Source organism: Lemur catta, chromosome 2 (genome assembly GCF_020740605.2).
Source record: "Lemur catta isolate mLemCat1 chromosome 2, mLemCat1.pri, whole genome shotgun sequence".
In the NCBI taxonomy this organism is placed as follows: Eukaryota; Metazoa; Chordata; class Mammalia; order Primates; family Lemuridae; genus Lemur; species Lemur catta.
In genome coordinates this window covers 145,875,170-145,896,698 of record NC_059129.1, presented here as the reverse complement: position 1 = coordinate 145,896,698, position 21,529 = coordinate 145,875,170, and the positions used below count along the sequence as shown (strand labels likewise).

General features: G+C 37.6%; 1 protein-coding gene across 1 annotated transcript in view; it reads right to left on the bottom strand.

Annotated features, from left to right (window-relative positions):
• Positions 1 to 21,529, bottom strand: part of AFDN (afadin, adherens junction formation factor) — a 145,031-nt gene that overhangs the window by 95,531 nt on the left and 27,971 nt on the right. The window contains 3 exon segments of the mRNA XM_045544730.1: positions 319 to 482; positions 2,180 to 2,295; positions 7,017 to 7,212. Of these exon segments, the coding sequence (XP_045400686.1) occupies positions 319 to 482; positions 2,180 to 2,295; positions 7,017 to 7,212 (476 nt within the window).

Here is a 21,529-nt window from a genome sequence, read left to right as displayed (position 1 = left end):
GTTGCCCAGGGCAGTGGACCGCAGTAGCACGCTTGCAGCTCATAGCTCACTCCAACCTCCAACGCCTGGGCTCAAGCCAGAGCCCGGGAGTAGAGACTCTTCCCGAGCACAGCACGACAGGCCTTGTTGGCAACGAACCTTGTTTAAGTGAGATCCTCTATTCTCCCTCAACACAAAAGAACCAGAAGCATCCCACGTAAGTTTCTTGATTGATGTTCATCTTTTTCATAATGTATCTGGTAATTTAACAAGTTTGCTGCAGTAAAAACATCTGGTTTAGAGGACAAAGAAATAGGAATAATTCCAGAATTAACTTACATGTCATCTCCTTGGAAAGGTCTCTCATCTTTATCAGATGCCTGCCGTAATGCCTCTTTTTCTCTCTTCTTTTTTTCCTTCTTTTCTTTCTTTGAAAGCGTTCTCTTGAAATTCTGGATAACACCTTCTTTTTCTTGTTTTTCGGGTCCATTACTTTGAGCCTTCTGATAAAAGTAATATTATCACCATGTGACAACTACACAGAATCACTTACAGCTACCTATAGCTTAGCTAAGTTCACCACACACAGCTAAAAACAAAGCTACTGGAACAGGAAAACCTCTGGAGTGATGGAAATGTTCTTTGTCTTGACTGGACTGAGAGTTACACAGGTGTATTTACCAAAACTAACTGAATTGTGTACTCAAGATCTGTGCATTTCAGCATGAATTTTATCTCAACTAAAACAAGCAAGGAAGCAAACAAAAAACCAAAGCCAGTAAGGAAACTCCAAATAATTTACATAAAGTAACTTTGGTAACAGGAACCTAATAAAATTATGGCACTAAAGAGTAGTTTAAATCATTATCTACTTTATAGAAGTTTTTCTTTAACTTCAAAGAAAATGTTAAGAGTAGCCATAAATTGGCTTTTATGAAGCAGTCATAAGTATTGTGCTTGGGTAAAAATTTCTTCTTTTCCAGATTTTGTTTATTTGCTTGCTTATTAATTTATATTGTAATCTACAATCATGGCCTGCTCACAATGACAGAGATACATTGTTTTTTATGTATGACTTAATAAGAAAAAATTAAGAAAAAGAGTAACTATTGTAGTGGGAAAGAAAACTGCTTTTGAGTTGCAAGTTAAGGGAGCAAAGAGCGTTAACATCCCAGTTCCACAGGTAGTTCACAGCACTGCACGGGCCCTAAGAAGAGCTCCAGTCCGTGCCAATGAGGCTCTGTGGTCCACAGCAAGGCGCACAGAACAAAATAACATCGGCTGAAACTGTGGTGCAGAAATGCAATACAAACAACATGGATAGCAAAACAGTGGACAGCCATTCTTACTTTGTCATATTTGCTGCAAATGCAGCAAGTCACTAGAGCACAGCAGCAAGCAAGGTCAAGAATACATTTTGTATACATATCCAGGACTCTTTAACACGGAACGCTGGCATCACACAAAATGAAAATTTTCTCCTGCTAAAAATGAATAATGGTAGTCTTTTCCCCATCTTTTGGGGAAAGAAAATTAAATAGAAGATTTTTTCTCAAAATATCCTTAACCTTTGCACATTTGCTGTCAATATTGCTTGTCAATATTGAATTCTTGTGTAAAATGCTACTTGATTTAGCACAAAACTATATAGGTATTTTGAAATTATACTAATATTTCATAGTATTTCACAAAATAAGAATAGCAGCACAGGAACTCCTGATATCCTACCACTTGAGAAAGTTTTAGAACCATTTTATTACATCATCCAAAGAAACCCAAGAAAGTTTACTGATTCCTAACCTTGTATACGTAACATGAATAGGCTTTAAATGTACCTTATTAAGCACCTAAAAGTTTACACAAAAATACGTTATCATAGTTTTATTTTCCCTTTTGATTATTATTAGAACAATTTTCATTATAAAATTTGGGGGGAAAATCGGAGCTGATTACTTGATCATTAAAACTCTCAGTAACAAAAGCATACATAACTCTTCTTTGAAAAGTGAGAAGCAATAACTGGAATTATTGGGTGAAACAAAGGATAAAGCAGGGAGAAAAGGGGTACTTTTGAATTACTTTCTGGGAAAAGGATATAAGAGTTTAGGAAGAGAAGCAAAAAGGAGAAGGAGCTCCAGTAACAAGACATCAATCTCCTGTCTCCAGTCAGACCTGACCCAGGACCACGGTCGGCTCCTACCTTAGGAGGGAGGGCATCGTTCTCATTCTTAAGAACAAACCTGCCCTCCCGATCATCTTTGTTCCAATTCAATTGCACAACTAGAGGTTTCTCATCTATATCCAATCTTCTTTCTTCTTCAAAACATGAAATGAGAAAAAGAATAAGCCATGGTTATTTAACGGCACTAGCTAATTAGCACTTTGATATACATTTAATTTTAGACATAAAGTACTTTATTACCTCAAGTACCTACTTACAGATTGAAATGTATTGTTTAAAATGTTAAATCAAAGTATAAATTAATAATATTTTGTTGCTACTGTATATCCATTACCATGTATCCAGTGACAGACACTGACTGGGGCAATTCTCTCATTTAGTTCTAACTAGGAAAATAAGAGAAATATACATGAACTAGTAAAAAAAAAAAAAAAAGGTATACATGGTTTTGCTATAAGTCTATTTCTGTAAATCATTATTTCATATACAACTGGAAAATAAGGGAAAATGTTACTATAACACTGATTCATATGAGATTTTTCTCATCACGGTAATGTCATAAGCTACAAAGCAATGGCACCAGCCCACCATCAGCCTTAGAAGTGATCACTGCACTATTCTTCCTGTCTCTGTGCACCTGCTCCTTGTCTCCAAACTTGCCAACTTCAACCTACACATCCCTTTCCACCATAAAGCTGCCACCACTTTTCTTATGCAAAGTACTATATCTGGTATACTATCAGGTTAGTAAGTATGAAATGTCCGATTTCCTTAAGTACTAAGTTCGACAGTTGGTATCTCTGACATTTCACTTTGACAGGGCTGATGGTTTGAGAAGTTCCATTCTGGTGATTTTAATCTTGAAAATGAGCCACATGGGCAACCTGAGACTAAAGTGGGTAATGATGAGCAGAAAGCTGTAGTGGAAGCAAATCCATCTCAACCTATGCATGAATTAGCAGCAAGGTTTGACGTTACCATCCCAACAATATGGGACCATTTGAAACACACTGGCAAGGTAAAGAAGCTGGGTAGATGGTTCCACATGAATTAAATGAGCATCAGAAGAAAAACTGTCTTGAAGCTTGCTTTTCCTTGTTGTCACAACATAAAGGTGAACCATTTCTACACCGTATTGTTACATGTGATGAAAATGGATTCTTTTTGACAACTGCAAGCATTCTTGGATAAAGATGAAGTGCTGAAACACAGTCCAAAACCAAACATTCATCACAAAAAGCTAACGTTGTCTGTTTGGTGGTCCAGTGCAGGTATTATCCACTACAGCTTCATGAAACCTGGTCAGTCGATTATAGCGGATGTCTATTGCAACGAATTGGATGACATGATGAGGATGCTTGTGATTAATTAGCCAAGATTGGTCAACAGAGACAGGCCAATCCTCTTGCAAGACAACGCTGCTCAACCATATGTTGCACAAACAACGCTGCTCAAACTACAGAGGCTGGACTTGGAAACGTTCTGTCATCCACTATATTCACCAGACCTTGGACCAGCTGACTACCGCATCTTCCAGGCTTTGGACCACTTCTTGTAAGGAAAATTCAATTCTCAACAAGCTGTGAAAAACATCTTTCGGGATTTCATTGTCACTTGCTCTCCAGGCTTCTTTGCTGCTGGCATAAACAAGCTACCATCAGGATGGCTAAACTGGGTCGATAGTTTAGGTACACACTTTGATTAACTGTACTGTTTCTTGTTTGTCACATATATAAAAAACCAAACTTTTCATTCTAAATCAGACATTTCATATTTAATGACCTAATACTTCTTTCATTATTAGAAACATAACAAATCTCCCAAGCACAATGATCAGGAACATGGCAGCCCACTGAGGGTATCCCTCAGAGCCTGACCACCTACAAGAGGCCTACAGTTGGCTGGAGGCTGGGGGGAGAAGTCACTGAAGAATGCACCTGCTCCTTCCGGCTGAGACACTCGTTCCCAGGTGGAGACGGCCAAAGGGGCAGGAGCTGGCTACGGCTGAGGCTGGAAGCCCCACACCCAAGTCAGGCAACATCCCCAGGTACCGTCCTCATCCTGCAAAGAAACCCATTCCCTATGCTAGCACTTGTAACTCGTGTTTGAGTCATTATCACAAATTTAAACAGGTTTTGAGTGACCTACCCAAATCTTTCTCTTAAAATCTCTAACTTTTAGTATAAAACCTGGCAGAATGTAAGACTTTTCAGGAATGCCTGAAACATCTGTTCAGAGAGGGGTATCTCACAACCTGAACATTAGTAACACGAGACCCGTAACTTTCAGGGTTGAGTAAACAAGTAAAAGTCATCATAAAATGAAAATATTCAGCAATGAACTGACCACTTATAAAGTCCATTCCCTGTCCAAACACCACTGGCCATGGCCCAACCTTGCCCACTGCCCAGCACCCCCATCTGTCAGTCCCCACCAAAACGCACATGACAGTGCACTGTCACACAAGCTAACTGCAAAGTGAAATTTCACACCTTGCAGAAAGGGTCAAGAATGCACCGCGCTGATGTGAGTTATATTAAAAACTGCACCAAGCACAAACTCAGCCCGTGATGAATGAGGTTTAGGCAGCTAGAGCAATGAATAACCAGAGAGACAGCTGACAAGGATGATGATAACACAGGCTCCTTGTGGGAGAAAGTTCTGATTTTCCAAGGAGTGGGAGGAGTTCTGAGGAACGTTCAGTTCGAGTCCTGAACCCATGCCACTCTTCACAGTCATGCCCAACACTCACACAGAAAGTCAAGAAAGCCCAGCAGTAAGTCTGTGCTTGGTCAATTAGTCCATACTTGAAACTATCACTGTAAAATATGACACAGACTTCATTTTTCAAACAAAGGTCTCCATCAAACATTTTTGGTCACTATTTACTATGAAATTTTATCCCAGTTGTAAGTGTGTTTACTTTAAGGGGCCTTTTACAGGTACTAAGTATCTTTGGATAACAGGACTCTGCAGTATTAGTAGTAACATACTACAGTAAACACATGTGAGGCAGTACAAACAAGGGAGCACTCTGGAGTTAGGTTATTCGATGACAAGATGGCCAAAGAATTTATGACCAGGCTGGACTTGAAGGAAAGGATATAGGTTGTTGCAGAAAACTGTCAGAAAGGCAGAAGGAAAACAGTATGGAGGAGAAAATGAGGGCTCCCTGGGTCTGAGGAGCCCGGCAAGGCCCAAGAGGCACACCTGTCCCATGAGGAAGTAGTTGTGATTAGGAATAAAATGAAAATTTTAGTTTTCTTTTCATTTTACATGTACTATTTTCTCAAGTATCTACCAGATTATTAGTTGTTAAATACTTACTAACCTGTCTAACTACTTAACAAAAAACTGCTATATATTTCCTTTGGCCTAGTGGTCCCATTCAAAAATTACCAAGACACTAAGCGTTCTGTGACCCAAAAAAGATGGAGAACTGGCATGCTAGGGTTTTCCTCATACCCAAGGCACAGGTGAAACAAAACACAGCTCTAAGAAAAACAGTGTGGAAGAGCATGTGAGTGGGTGGAGAAGATACCATTGCCTTTTTCTTTAAACATGTTTATTTTGTTTTCACCCCTTACAAATAATATATTTCACCTTTTAATTAAAAACAAATTCAATAAAGAAAATTTAAAGGAAAAAAGTTCTTTAAAAAAAAATCAAACTCATCTGATTTTTGGCTCACAAATTACAATCTTACATAACATTCCAGACTTCCCTTGATAGCATTTAACCAGCCAACAGCACCGACAAAAAAGGGGCGGACGTGGCAGTGATTTCTTCTTTATAATCTACTGACAAAGACTCTACGGCAAAGGAAATACTCAGCCTCAGAAAAATCATCCAAAATGGAGAACACCCTCGACTGTCTAATTTAGTCTTGGTATTATTTATGAAGGTGATACCCTCATAACCTTAAAAAAGTAGGGGAAAAAAACTGGCATGCCTTACATACTACCCGGGGGAAAAAATGTTTAGTCACACCTGAAAATCCCACACATAACAAACATTTTAGTCAAATTTCAAATATACAAAGAAATTTGTACTTCTAAAGTAAATAAAAATAATGTTCAAAAAGGTTTGTGGACAGAACTTAAGGGGCATTCAAATTGGATTTCTGTTGTATGTAATCCTTTATTTGCTGCCCTAATTGGAATTTGCATTTTTATAGGTTATTAAACATTTCCAAAGCACCCATAAAAAAATTTTATAAATTTCTACATTTCTAATGAGTCCAACTTAAGCTGCCATTTGATAAAGCTATATAAGATATCTTCTGAAATTTCTAATGTTAATACAAGGAAAAATTATTCAATACATAAAGTTTCCTCAAGATGCCCTAATTATTCCCAAGAATAATGACAGTGTACTGTTTCAGAATGCAAAAATATATTAAATAACAAGATTGATGATTCATACCTGCATAATATTAAACTGGGTTACAATTAATTATATTATAATCATAACAGTAAAACTTATACACAAGAGTTACATAAAAACATTCTCAAAAAGTAGGGAACATACTACACCATCCATGTATGTGACACCCCAATATGTTAGATACTTTTAATTATGAAATGTCATGCTACTTATCTTTGGAGAAATAAGCATACGTAAAATTAATATATTCATTCTAACTTCTAGCAAATATATGTGCCAGTGACTTATAAGAACACTTCCTAGACATAAAACAGTTTCACCAGCCTGGTGACTAGTCCCCCAGTCCCTCCAAAAACAGAAAGAGGGAGATGAGACGCAAACCAGCGATGACATGATGAACATGCCCTGAGCAGGCTGCCCAGTCACACAACAGTCACACCTCTACCAGCCCCTGCCTGTATACACTGACCTCCGCTGACATGCACTTCGTAGAGGGAATATTTGGGGGAGGACAGCATTCGCATGTCAGGCCGGAATTTCTCTGCGAGAGTTTCAATTACATCCTGGGTAGTGGCAGTACTAGAGACTCGAATACATTTTGTTGCAAAGTTTCCAGCAGCTTTATCTTGAAAATAAAATCTCATCACTCCATGGAATTCCAAATCCTGAAAGAAAACAAAATGATACATTTTTGAAAAAACATTCTGAAGGGATTTACTTTTTCTAACAACAGTAAATGAAAAAGGCCATTCATCGCTTTTTAAAAAATGTTTCTTTATCACAAACATCTGAGGCACAAACTAAGATACAGGTTTTCAGTCATCAAGTTTCATCTGTGACACTAGACAAGTTACTTACAATTTCTCTTTACCTTACTTGTCTCACATATGAAAGAAATAATGGCTATAAAGTTGCTCCAGTTACCAACAGCTGATATCTACTGAGTCCTCAGCAAATGTTAGGCAGGCACACCATGACGTGCATTATCTGATTATGTCTTTACAACAGTGCAGTTAAACAGATACTATTATTAAACGCTGTTTCAAGATCTGGCCATCCAAACTGAGAGTCTGAGTACCTTACTCAAGGTATGCAGCAGATGCAGAATGAAAACCCAGATGCACTGGACTCCACAGTCCATGCCTATACTGCCCCTGAGATCCCATCCAGCTCTGAGATTCTAAAGCCTAAAAGAACAGAGTCTGTTAAAAGTGAGGGCGAAATGTTAGCCCCCCCATCCTACCACAAATATGAATAAATGAAAACACTTAATTTTTGCAGAATATAATTGTAATTAATTTTCAATATGAACTACTCACCCCAAATCAATGAATGAAATTTTGATTTGCCTCAAAACCTTACTTGTAGAGAGAAGCACACCTGAATTCCAACACAGTAACCCCTCCACACACAATCCCTGCCGTGAGGTAGGCCGAAGCCCACAGCTGTGGATGCCCTTTCCCATTATTCCCTCTGAAACAGAAAAAGCACAATTCCCAACAAAATTCCAAAGAATATTTTAACTCCTAGGTCACTTTCACTGCCTCAAGCAGGATTTAAGATTTGGTATTCAAGTGGAGCCAGCCTCGATTCTTCTTTCTCTTACCCGTGCCTGTAACCATCAAAACACCTCCAGCATCCAGCAAAAGCCTGCTAAAACCCAACGGGAACAGGCCAGCCCTTCGCCTCACACTCTGCCGTGGCTTTCATCTCTCAGAAGTCAAATCATGCCTGTGGTGCTCAAAGTCACTCACAGGTAAGCCTCTCTTTACCTTTCCCCAACCACCAGCCTTTTCTTTTCGAATAATCATGTACTAAGAAGTATTTATTTGAGGAAAAATAGGAGAAATGGGATACAGGTTGAGTATCCCTTATTCAAAATGCTTAGGACCAGAAGTGTTTCCGATTTCAAATATTTTCGGATATTGGAACATGTGCATTACATACTTCAGCATACCCAACCTGAAAATCTGAAATCCAAGAAGTTCCCATGAACATTTCCTTTGGGCATCATATCAGCACTCAAGAAGGTTTAGATGTTGGAGCATTTCCTATTTCAGATTTTCAGGTTAGGACTATTCAACCTGTATTAGAATGCGGTTAACAACTGTATGAATTAAAACAGAAAATGAGACAATCAGGCACAGTTCTAGCCCTGAAGCTTTACTGTGCTTGCCCACACCGTCCTACAACGCAGTAAAAGCCCTTCCCACTCCCTGCTGTGGCAGAGAAACACACAAAAGAAAGGAGCAAGCATGTTTGAAAACAACACCGAACCACAGATTCTGGAGTAAAGGAGGGCCATGGCTACGGGTGAGACCTGAGAGAGCTTTAGGAGTCAGCAACATGGGAGCTGTCTTAGTAGAAGTCCTGCTTGGGTCTCTCAGAAATTATATCAAAGGCCTCTTAATCTGCTCTGGGTCAAGTGGCACACAAATTCAAACAATCCTTTTTAAATGTTGGGCTAACAACTCTAAAACCTTTAGAACTAAAAATGCAAGTGAAAGATGCTCATAAACTCTTGTCTGTAAATGAGAATTCGCTGCTATCAGTAACAGCCAATGTGCACGCACTCCATGCCAAGCACTGTGCTCAACACCTTCGCCGCACTGTCTCCCAGTTCTCCTTCACCCCTTCTCCCTGCGACCGCGAGATGCGCCCCTCTGGAATCACTTGCGAATCCTCCACTTCAGGCTCCGCTCTTCCCTGTCCACTACTTCTTCCAAGGGTTCATAAAACAACTTCAGAAAACAAAAATTACTATGTAAATTTAGTTGTATTAATTTACGTTTTCATCATGGGAGCCATATTTTTATCCCAAGATTCTGATACTTTCACCACTACCACCTTGGAACCATCTTTATAACTAAAAGTCTCAAATGTTAATAGGTAAAACCACCCCTGGCTCCTCCAAAAACTCACCCTTACAGAAGTTAAAACAAAAAAGCAAATTAATCTCCATGGTACTCATTTTGCTAACAAAGTAGATTTATATTATTTGTGACAACAATAAAAAAGGCTAGGTGTATCGAAGGATCCCAAGAAACACGAAAGCACCAGTTTCCCTGATAATTGTCAACAAATAATTCCAAACTACCAGATATTAAAGAACTAAGGAAAAACAGAAGCATCATCTGTGGCTGGCAAACGTGGGAGGGAATGCCCAGTAACATCAGCAAAAACACAAAGGAAAGAATCCAGAATGAATTGATAATGAAAGTCTACTTAATCATCTTCATGAAAATTCCTTACAAAATTACTACCTTTTATAGTGAAAAAATGAAATTGCAAACACAAAATCTCCATTACTAAAGTGGCCCAGCTATTTACATTACAGAAAAGGGAAAGGGAAAAGGAAGACAAGAAACCCAAAGGAGTAAGGAGGTACAGGTGTCTTCACCAAGCAGTAGCATTCCTGTCTACAGAAAAACAACAGTATTCCTGTTCATGTTTTTAAAGATACAATTCTGCAGGTTCTACCAAGCCTAAATAAAGTAGCCTATTAAAAAGTACCTTTGATTCAATTTCACTTGCATTACAAAGGTGTTAATAAGTAATTTTGTTTGACACACAGGAATACTTGAGTGTACCTATTACCAGAATATCTCCTTAATAAATTAATAGATCAACATTCTGCTCAATTATTTAGCCAATGATAAGTCTGGCTGGTGTGAGTAAGTCCACAGAATCTTATCAAACCTAAGAAAGACTGATAAAACCAAGTTTCTGAACCTGAAAATCGGGTGTGTAGTGACCAAACTAACGAGCAATAACTATTATAATTAACATATATGATGGACCAGGTACTAAGAGTTACACACTTAACTCTGCAAACTAAGAGTTAGGTACTATTATCATCACCAGTCAACAAAAAAGAAAAAGGGGGTGGGGGGAGGAAAGGGAAACGGACAGGGACAGGAGGTCCAAAAAGGTGCAGTCCACAGCCACAACCGGGCCCACGTCACTGTGCTCTCTCCCGCAACAGGCACTTTGTCAGCTAAAGGGAGTTTGATACTAATTATTTTTCTCTGACCTTACAACAGGTCCTAGAGGAGAAACTGAATGAATGAATGAATGAGAGAAAGAAGTCTTAAGCTCACAGGTTAGTGACTTGCCTAGACAGACTATTCGAATTCAGGTATTCTTCCTGCTCACACTGGGCTCCAAGGCAGCTCACGCCCCATACGCTGCATGATCAAGGTCCCTGACCATATCTACACGCATGTGCACCACACAGTGCCGTGGAAAACCTGGGGGGCTGCAGTAGGACATAAACAGGGTCACATTTAACATGACAGGTGTATCCTTAAGTGAGTTATGTAGGGTCTATGTGAACTTGAACTTCTTCACTTCTAAAACAAAAATAAGCTTGTTCTAAGCATTAGACAAAATATACAAAGCAACTAGCATGCTACCTGCCACACAAATAAGTGCTCATGGATTAGAAGTTTTCTTCCTTTACAATCTCTCCCACTAGAATAGCTTTTCTGAGACAAGGAAACCTCTTTTATTCATTATTCTAGGTCCTCCCTCTCGATCCAATGCAGTGCTTTGCACATAATAATAAAAACAAATTTGAATCCTAATGTCCAATGACAAGATCCAATTCTTCCAGCTGTGGTTGGTTGTTCTCAATTGATAAGAACCCTGAAAAACAAAACTTTAAATTTGTAATAGGCCAGGTGTGGTGGCTCATGCCTGTAATCCTAGCGCTCTGGGAGACCAAGGCAGGAAGATTGCCTGAGCCCAGGAGTTTGAGGTTGCTGTGAGCTAGGCTGATGCCACAGCACTCTAGCCTGGGCAACAGAGTAAGACTCTGTAAAGAAAAAAAAAATGTGCAAAAGTTAACAAAAAAAAAAAAAAATACAGCCATGCCTTCAACATGCACTTTTACACACAAGTTGCTAGGACACAAAACTATCAGTCATTTGATCTGCTTCTGTTAAATACACTTCTGTTAAAAACAGTAATAAAGAACTATCATAGCCCAGGACATGAAAAAAAAAGAAAAACAGTAATAACATTAGATGTTAACAGTTTTAGGTAGAGGATGGAAGAAATACTTGAATATGGGTTTTTGAAATCTTACTTGTATAAACACTATTTTTTAAACACTAGTATTTCAAGAATACTGGCATTTCATTACCTAAAACTTTCACAAGACAGATAAGACGCCCAAAAGGCCTGAAACGTTTTAAAAACAAAGGAATGCCCTAAGCTTTCATCACCAGGCAATCACCAGGCTAACGAGTACTTGGCCCACTGTACTCATTCCCAAGGGATGTTTTTCCTAGCCCTACCCTCACACTCCCCACTCCTGTGGGTCGGGACACAAACCCTATGTTTTCTATGAGCACTAATTACATTACCTTATAATTTCCTGACCTCCTCAACTTTACAAGAGTTTTCTGTAAGAATTCAACTTATAGAAATTGCTTTATCTTTACTCTCCATTTCCTCATCTGTAAAATGGGATTACCTCCACAGGGCACAGACACTGTAGAAATGCAAACCCTGTGGAATGTAAACTGATACGTGACCAATTGAGAGCAACTTAGCAAATGCAATCCACACCCAGGAAAAGAATTTGCTCTATACCTGCACATGTGTATTTGGTCTTTATAATAAAATGACTCCATTAAATCTTTTTTTGTCTAAAAATAAAGGCATACGCTCTAACACATAGCAATGCATACATGTGCAATGAGAACCAACCACTGTACTTCTAACATCTTGATGCTCGATCACCAAATCTGAGAAAGACCAAGTTCACTGAGAGTGGGAAAAGGTCATCTTTCAAGTGAAGAACAAAAATTTTCTGGATTAAAATACTTATCAAGCAGAGAGAAAGCAAGCATGTTTGTGCAGATCTCCCTTTTTATGAAAGCTAAGAATCCATCCAGTACTCAAATACCTAAACATTATAAATAAAATAAAACTCTCTTCCAGGAAACACAGCCTGCTGTGAAAACCAACAAACCAATGCATTTTTAAAACTGCCTTGGTTACAACTGCCAACATTATCTACTTAACAATTGTCTGCTCACAGCAGCTAAACATTTGTGGGCCATAACCCTGTCAACTTTCAAAGCAAGTTAAATCAGTGCTTTGCTGCTAGACTTCACTGCAGAGGAATCCACCCACCTCCTTTGTCAGCATTATGAGGGAAAGGGGTCAAAAGTGAAGGTTTTCCCCACACAGTACTCTTAACAAATTTTCACTATCTTTTAATACCTATCCACACATACATATACTGGGGATTTGAAGGACGATCAATTAAACATATTAAACCCACATGACAAAAGGGCAATTATCATATTTGTGATTAAAGATTATGTTTATACCTCAATTGTAATCTTTCAATACTACACTTGCACACAGGTACAGACGTACAGAGGCAACCCTGAAGCCACCCATCTAGTCCAGAGTCACAGGTGATTGTACCCTGCACCCTTTGGAAGTCTGGCGAAGCCTGGGAATCTGTGCTCAAAATAAAAAATTTTCAAGGCATAAAATACAATACAAAGGACTACATTAAAACACAGTTATTAAAATATTTTTAACCTGTGATAAATAAATGCCTCTTTATTAACATATTAAAGATCTAGAGTAGGTTCATACAACTCTAATTTTGAAGTCGACAGTAGTATAAACTCTTAAGAAGATACTACATTTTAGTTAGATGTTAATAAAAATTTATTTATTGAAAATAAAGATGTAATCCTTTTCTCATCCAAGTTCAAAGGCCCCATGAATTCTATTCATACACCTCAAGTTAAAAATCCTCTGAAACAACTCCAGTGACGGTGAACTCACTGTCTAGCCAAGCAATGTATTCTTTCTTCACACAGCTCATTACCTAATATAGAAAGTCTGCCTTTAAATAAAAGTAAAATTCACCTCATGGCTTTACCAATTGGCCTTAATTTTATCCACTATTATCATTTATACCTATATTCAAACCATGGCTTATCAATGACCATGTTTTCCATTTATTAGTGAAATGTAATAGGGCAAAACACAGAAGACTTCTACTCGGGACAATGCACTCTGTGGTAAGGAAACGGGGCAAGTACCGTCCCATGAAATTTCAGTTTTAGTTATTCCTGTGTGCGCCCTGGGCTGCAAGGTAAAACAAGACTTTTTTTCTTACTATGGGTCACAGGTAAACTGGTTTAGATTGAGAAAGGGGTTTCTCAGCCTCATCATGACTGACATTTTGGGTTGGAAGTCTTTGTTGTGGGGACTGTCCTGTGTGTTACGGGATACTTAGAGCTTCCCTGGCTCTAAACAGCATCCAGACAGTGGCATATGGCCCCTGGGGGGTAAAATTGTCCCAGTTGAGAACCATGGATTTAGAACAAGTCTAGTACTTCTTCAGAATAACATTCCAATTCTGTTTCCTACAACTGTTCTTCCTCTGAAATAATTTCAGATCTACTATTTTATTCACTTCTCTCCCAAACACACTCGTATTCTAACCTCTTACCCTAAAACAATTCTCAGAATTGATCACAGAACTCCAGGTATGGTCTAATCAGCAGTAAGTACTCTAATTCTACATAGTATACCTATAACTAATACAATTTAAGATTACACTAGCTTTTTGGTGACGACCTAATATTGTTAATTCACAAGAGGTTCCAATAAAATTAAAATTCTTGAGTCATTTTCATATTAATTTAACAAATAACATGGCTTTAGCTTGGTGCTAATCTGGTTTGTAAAACAACCCGCCTTTGACTACAAACCAATCAACTGGTTTCTAATTCATCTAATTGTTTTAGATCCAGTCCTTAAACACAAGAATATGAGGAAAGACACTGTTGAATTCCTTGATAAAGTCCAGATACGTTATGACTAATGCACTTCCTTGATCCACAAAACTGGTAACCCCCTCTTCGTTCAATATCCCCTGACCCCCATCCTATCTATCTCTCAATTAATCAATATCTCATACACACAGGAAATGATATCACTGTATTTAGTAAGCCATGCTGGTTCCAATTCAGAGTTTCCTCTTTGGTCTTACTATAATCATAGCAAATGTTTCTATGAATAGTCTTAAGTCCAGCTTTTTATAAAGTGTAAATAACCAGGTTATACTCTGCTTTTAAAACTTTTACTGTGTAATAAACATCTTCCTACAAAGTCACACTCTAAAAACTAGACATTAGGACATCTAAGTATAAATATATACCATCATATATGAAACAAAAATATACATAACTTTATAAAATATATATTAATACAAAAGCTTACATAGGGCTCTTTGTATCCACTCAGTTTCCCTCAAACATAAAATAGGACTAATAAATATATTTGACTGGTTAAACTAGTACTTGATTACTTGATATATAAGATATTAAAACGACTCCTTTTTGGCAAATAAGCTAAATGTTTTTCTGTTTTAGTCTTGTTTGGTATTCAGCCTCAGTTATCTCTTCTGCAAAAATGGAGATAATACCAACTTCTCCACGTCACAGTGAGAATTAAATAAGACAGTATGCATAAAAGGATCTAGCATAGCACAGCAGAGAGTACATATTTAATCAGTGTTTGTTACTTTGTTCAAATATATGGCCATCTAGTGACCTATAGTCCTTTCTACAAAAGAAACAGTGAATTATCCCATTTCTAGCCAAAAACTGTACTAAATTAGAGGGAGGTCAAGACTTGGATAATTACTAATTTAAGAGTACCTAAGAGTATATGCACATGAATAATGAAAGAACTACACTTAACTGTTCTAGTTCCAAAGCCTTCCAACCATAGTGTGTAGAGCAGTCCTCCTTTATCTGCAGAGCGTATGTTCCAAGACCCCAGTGGATGCCTGAAACCCCAGATAGTACCAAACCCTATAAACATACACCATGTTTTTTCCTATATACATATTCCTATAATAGTGTTTAATTCATAAATTAGGCACAGTAAGAGATTAACAACAATAACCAACAATATTATAAAATAGAATAATTATAACAATATGTCAGCATCACTACTCTTGCATTTTGGGGCCATTACTAAGTAAAACAAGGATGACCTGAACACAAGCACTGTGATACCACAGCAGTTGATCTGATAACTGAGCCAGCTACTAAGTGATTAATGAGCAGGGACTGGGGACAAAGGGATGATTCATGCCCCAGGTGGGACATGGTGAGGCAGCGTAAGATTTCATCATGCTACTCAGAACGTCACACAATTTAAAAACTTATAAATTATTTATTTCTGGGATATTCCATTTAATATTTTCAGACCGTGGTTGACCATGGGTAACTGTAATGGCGGAAAGTGAAACCACAGACAAGGGGGGAACAATGTACTATGATTTATTATTTCTAAGAAGAGTAATGAAACATCACATGTGAGTAAATGGAATGGGCTTGTAAAAGCTGACAAAATGCTTAAAGCCGAAATTGACCCTAAAAGTTTTGTACTATCCACTGCAATCTCGAGAAGTTCTCAGATGGGTATTTAAATAAAATGGTACTAGCCTTTGTCTAAATATTAAGGTCACTATTTGGTGTAGCTAAGTGATGGAATGAGTCTGAAATTCCTGACACTATTCCAGCTCTGAGAAAAATCAACTACAGCTGTAAAACTACACTCTATCTTCTTACTGTCTAGAAGAAAATACGAACAGGCTGTTCTGGTGCTCCAAAGTCAATGAATGCTATCTAAGGTGGAAACCCACATCTTAAACGAGAAAGACAGAACTCAATTAAACTGCAAGAATAAGTTCAATTCACAGAGATTTAACTTTTGGTCACTAGTGCAGAGTGGATCCTAGGAATTCACATTGCTTTTCGCTATGTAATGTTGGCCAGACTTATTACCTAGCTCTGTAAGATCAAACTCATCTTTTCATTTGTTATTTTGAGAAACATTTTAAGAAAGAAAACATTTCCCAACATTGAGAAGATAACAAGGCTCATTCCAACAAGTAGTTCACGTGTCCAATTAACTAGATCACTAAAGTCTATAGATTAAGGACATGAGAAACAATGCATCACAACTATATTCATTTTCATGACAGTACAAAAAATTAATTTATGACTTCTAAGTCACTTTATTTATTTACTTTTGAGACAGGGGCTTACTCTGTCACCCCAGTTAGAGTGCAGTGTCATCATCATAGCTCACTGCAACCTGAAATACAAGGGCTTAAGTGATCCTCCTGACTCAGCCTCCCAAGCAGATGGGACTACAGGTGATCGCCACTACACCCAGCTAATATTTCTACTTTCTGTGGAGAAGGGGTCTGGTTCTTGCCCAGGCTAGTCTGGAACTCCTAACCTCCAGCAATCCTCCTGCCTCAGCATCCCAAAGTGCTAGGATTACAAGTGTGAGCCACCACGCCCAGCCCCATGTCACTTTAAATACTTACATAAACTAGAATAACTACATTGAACAAAATGTATCAATTATACTCAATTTCAATGTAAAATTATAGTTATCAAGGACATGAAGATAAATGTGAAGTCAAATTATACTGAATATCATTAAACAACCTGTTTTTCAAAATTGGATTTCTCTTATAATGTTAACAAAACCTTTTGCTTATTTTTCCTAAAAAAATCAAGTTACAAATTTAATTTATAAATTTAAGCAAATACTAATTAAAAGTACAGTGGTTTGGTTTTGTTTTATTCCCCTAAAACGGAACAAGTTAATTAAAAAAATTTTATTTCCTATGGGGAAAATAAACCAGCAAAAACTCCAGAGTAATCCAAGAAAAAAATTATAAACATGGAAGGCTTTTAAAAATTATAAAATCTCTACTTAAAAAAGTCACCTGTTCTGCTAGGAGCAGTGGCTCACACCTGTAATCCTAGCACTCTGGCAAGCTGAGTCGGGAGGATCGCATGAGGTCGGGAGTTTGAGACCAGCCTGAGCAAGAGCAAGACCTCGTCTCTGTTATAATAAAAATAGAAAAATTAGCCAGATGCAGTGGAGTGCATCTGAGTATCTGTAGTCCCAGCTACTCAGGAGGCTGAAGCAGAAGGATCACAAGCCCAGGAATCTGAGGTTGCAGTGAGCTATGACGACATCACTGAACTCTAGCCAGGGCACAGAGCAAGACTCTGTCTCAAAAAAAAAATCAAAATCACCTTTTTGAGACCAGCCTGGGCAACATAGTGAGACCCCACATCTACAAAAAAAAAAAAAAAAAAAAAGCTTTAAAAATTAGCCAGCCATGATGATGCACATCTGTAGTCCCAGCTACTCAGGAGGCTGAGGTGAGAGGATCCTCACCTCCTGAGGTGAGAGCCCAGGAGTTTGAGACTGCAGTGAGCTGTGATTGTGCCACTGCACTCCAGCCTGAGTGACAGAGCAAGACCCTGTCTCAAAAAAAAAAAAAAAACATAAGAACAATAAAAAAAAATCCCTGGACATAAATTGAGGAGAAAGGACAGAAACAGACCTTTAGATCTATTTGTAAATCTTAAATCAGTGTCTTAAATCAATGTGGAAAAGAGGGACTTCTTCCTAAGTGATGTTGGGACAACCAGATAGACAGCAAAGATGAAAGTGGATCCATACATCATATTGTACACCGAAAAGATGCAAAAAAGGAACCACACAAGCACAAGAATAAATGAATAAATCCCGTCAGAAACAGTAAAAAGTTCCCAACTATGACTCAAAATCCAAAAGCAATTAAAGAAACGTTAATAAATTTGACTACATACAGCTTTTATGTCATACCAAAAAAGCACCCAACATGTAAAGTACTAAGACAGGTAACATACTGGGAAAAAATATCTCCAACTTGTATCACAGAAAGAAATATAATCTCTCTAACAAAGAGTTCCTAAATTTGTGAAGAAAAAGCCCAAAAACTCAATAGAAAAATAGGCAAAAACAAACAAACAAAACCTCAGGCAGTTTACAAAGCGGTAAATATCTCCTTAAATATACAAAAAGATGAACACTTTCACTCATGATAAAAAACTTCAAAATAAGACAATAGTAAGATGCTATTTTTCAATAACTAAATTGGCAAAGATCCAGGTTTGACAACATACTTTTTTGGAGGGGAGGAGGAGAGTATATAGACAAAGAGCAGAATTTGGCAATATTTGGCAACACTATACGTGCACACATATTTTGACACAGGAATCCTACTTTTGTGGATCTATCCAAAAAATACACTAGCAAAAATGTGAAATGTCTAATGCAAAAGGCTGTTCCCTGTGGCATTGTTTATAAAAGCAAAAGTTTGGAAATGATCCAGCAGTGGGGGACTAGTTAAACAAATTCTGGTGCATTCACATAATGGAATAAAATGATGCCCTTAAAAGGAATGAGGAAGCTCTTTATACTGTGATATGGTACAGTGCACAAGATATAGTTAAGTGAAAAAAGCAAGTACAACAGTATCTGTCCTAGCATCTTTTATATGATAGGGCAGAAACACAAACACAGAACATGTACTTGATTATATCTTCAAAAAGAAACCTTCCTTGAGTGGATAAACCAAAACGTAATCACAATGGAAGCAAAGGTGGGAGGGGGAGGAGCGATGGGTGAAATCACACCTAACGGGTACAATGCACACTATCTGAGTGATGGGCACACTTATAACTTTGACTCAAGCAGTACAAAAGCAATCCATGTAACCAAAACATTTGTACCCCCGTAATATTCTGAAATATATATATAAAAAGAAATTGAAGCAAAGCTTTTCTAAATGCATTTTAGTATGTAGTTTCAGCTCTGGAACCATATAATTATTTTAAATAAAAATTAAATTTTAACAAAAGGCAATTGCAGAAAATATAAAACAAACTGAGATGAATGAGCCTAACAATGTATCAAGTTGGTCACATTACAGCACAGAAAAAGAATTTTTTCCAAGTGATTTTAGACTTCACATTCCCAGTAGACTATTCCAAGGACAAATATCTGTAAAAAAATATTAATCCTCATTCAGAAGTCCTATTATTAATAATATTGATATTTTGTATAACTACACGATAGAATAAAGCCAACAATTGGGTTAATGTAGTGACAACATTTTCAATGTAAGAGAAAAGAGATATAAAATCAAAAAATTAAGTGAAAACTCTTAAAAAGCCAATCTGAATTGGAAACACCAGTAAAAACATATGGATATTTTCCCCCACAAAAAAATAAATATTTCCTAGTTCTTTCTGCTGAAAAAGCCTTGAAGCAAAAGACAACCTGTAAAAATAAGCATTTCTAGCACCTAGATTGTGGTCACTTAAATACCATTCTCCACTAAAAGAAATCAGAGCTACTTGGAGAAATAGCTTAATTCAAGTCTAAGTCAGAAAATGTACAAGATGAGTTTGGGACATCTCGTTATGCCAGAAAACAAGAAAAGTTCTCAAAGACTAACTGGCTCATGTCAAAAGAATTCTCCAGCCAACTGAAAGGCGCAGCTGGCCAAACGTGGGACGACCTGAACCCCAGCAAGAATAATGAATGACTGAAACCGACTGAAACACAGAAGACGTGAAAATCCGCAAGTTTGTAACGATACCAAAGAAAACTGAGACAGCCAAAAATCAAAATCAAAGTCACTGTCAGCACTGAAGGTAACTAGAGCACCAACTCTTTACTCTAAAAATAAACAATTAAAGTAAAAGAATTCAGAATCTATTCTGCTTTTCTATAGTTTGGATGGTGAAGAAAATTTATTTCTACATGAAGAATTCCAGGCAATAAATGTAAAAGAAATGACAGAATTAGAAAAATCTCCAATTTGTAGCACCTAAATGATTTAGGCAAAGATCCTTACTGATAACACCATGAGATAAAAAGTTGATAAGGAACTTGACCGTAGAGGGAACTTCAGTTTGTCCTCCTCATAGGAGTCAACATAAAATACATGGCACTATTTACAAAGCTTTGTCAAATAGCTGGACCTGAATCCATTCAAGCCTTTAAATCTAGAGAAATAAGTCAAACCACCACCACCACCCTGGAAAAGACAAAGGTAAGTCCAGAACGGAGATGTTCTACAGGGAAATTAACCCAGTGCTCTCAAAGTCCATAGCATGAAATATACGCTGTAGATTAAAAGAGACATAGAGGACTAAATACAATGTGTGGACCTTGTTTGGATCCTGATTCAAATAAATTAACTGCAAGAGCATATTCTTGAGAGACACAGGGAAATCTGATATAGACCAGATAATAGATAATAACAAGGAATTAGGGTTAATTTTTTGACGGGATTATTGTATTATGATTAATTTTTTTGAGACACACATTGAAGTAGAGAAGAAATGATATGCTGGGCCGGGCGCCGGTGGCTCACGCCTGTAATCCTAGCTCTGGGAGGCCGAGGCGGGTGGATCGCTCGAGGTCAGGAGTTCGAGACCAGCCTGAGCAAGAGTGAGACCCCGTCTCTACTAAAAATAGAAAGAAATTATCTGGCCAACTAAAAATATATATACAAAAAAATTAGCCGGGCATGGTGGCTCATGCCTGTAGTCCCAGCTACTCGGGAGGCTGAGGCAGTAGGATCGCTTAAGCCCAGGAGTCTGAGGTTGCTGTGAGCTAGGCTGATGCCACGGCACTCACTCTAGCCCGGGTAACAAAGTGAGACTCTGTCTCAAAAAAAAAAAAAAAAAAAAAAAAAAAAAGAAATGATATGCTGGTTTTGAGGGTTTGCTTTAAAATAGTTCAGCTAAAAACAACCATAAAATAATGAATTAAGGAGAAAATTTTGAAAATTCTCAAGTCAGAGGGATGAGTTTCATCTGTTTGAAAATTTTCATATTAAAAATGTTTAATATAAAAATAATTTAATTATAATTACAAACTACTGTTGAATACAAAATAAACAAATCTATTTTCACAAAGTGATGTTCCATAAAATCTCAAGAAATTTGATTCCACAGATGAATAATGAATTATTCATTTAATATTAGCAGCCAAACATTTTTTGCTTATACCGAGCAAGCAGCAGGTATGTGATGGAAAAAGTGAAAAAGCAAAGCAGAG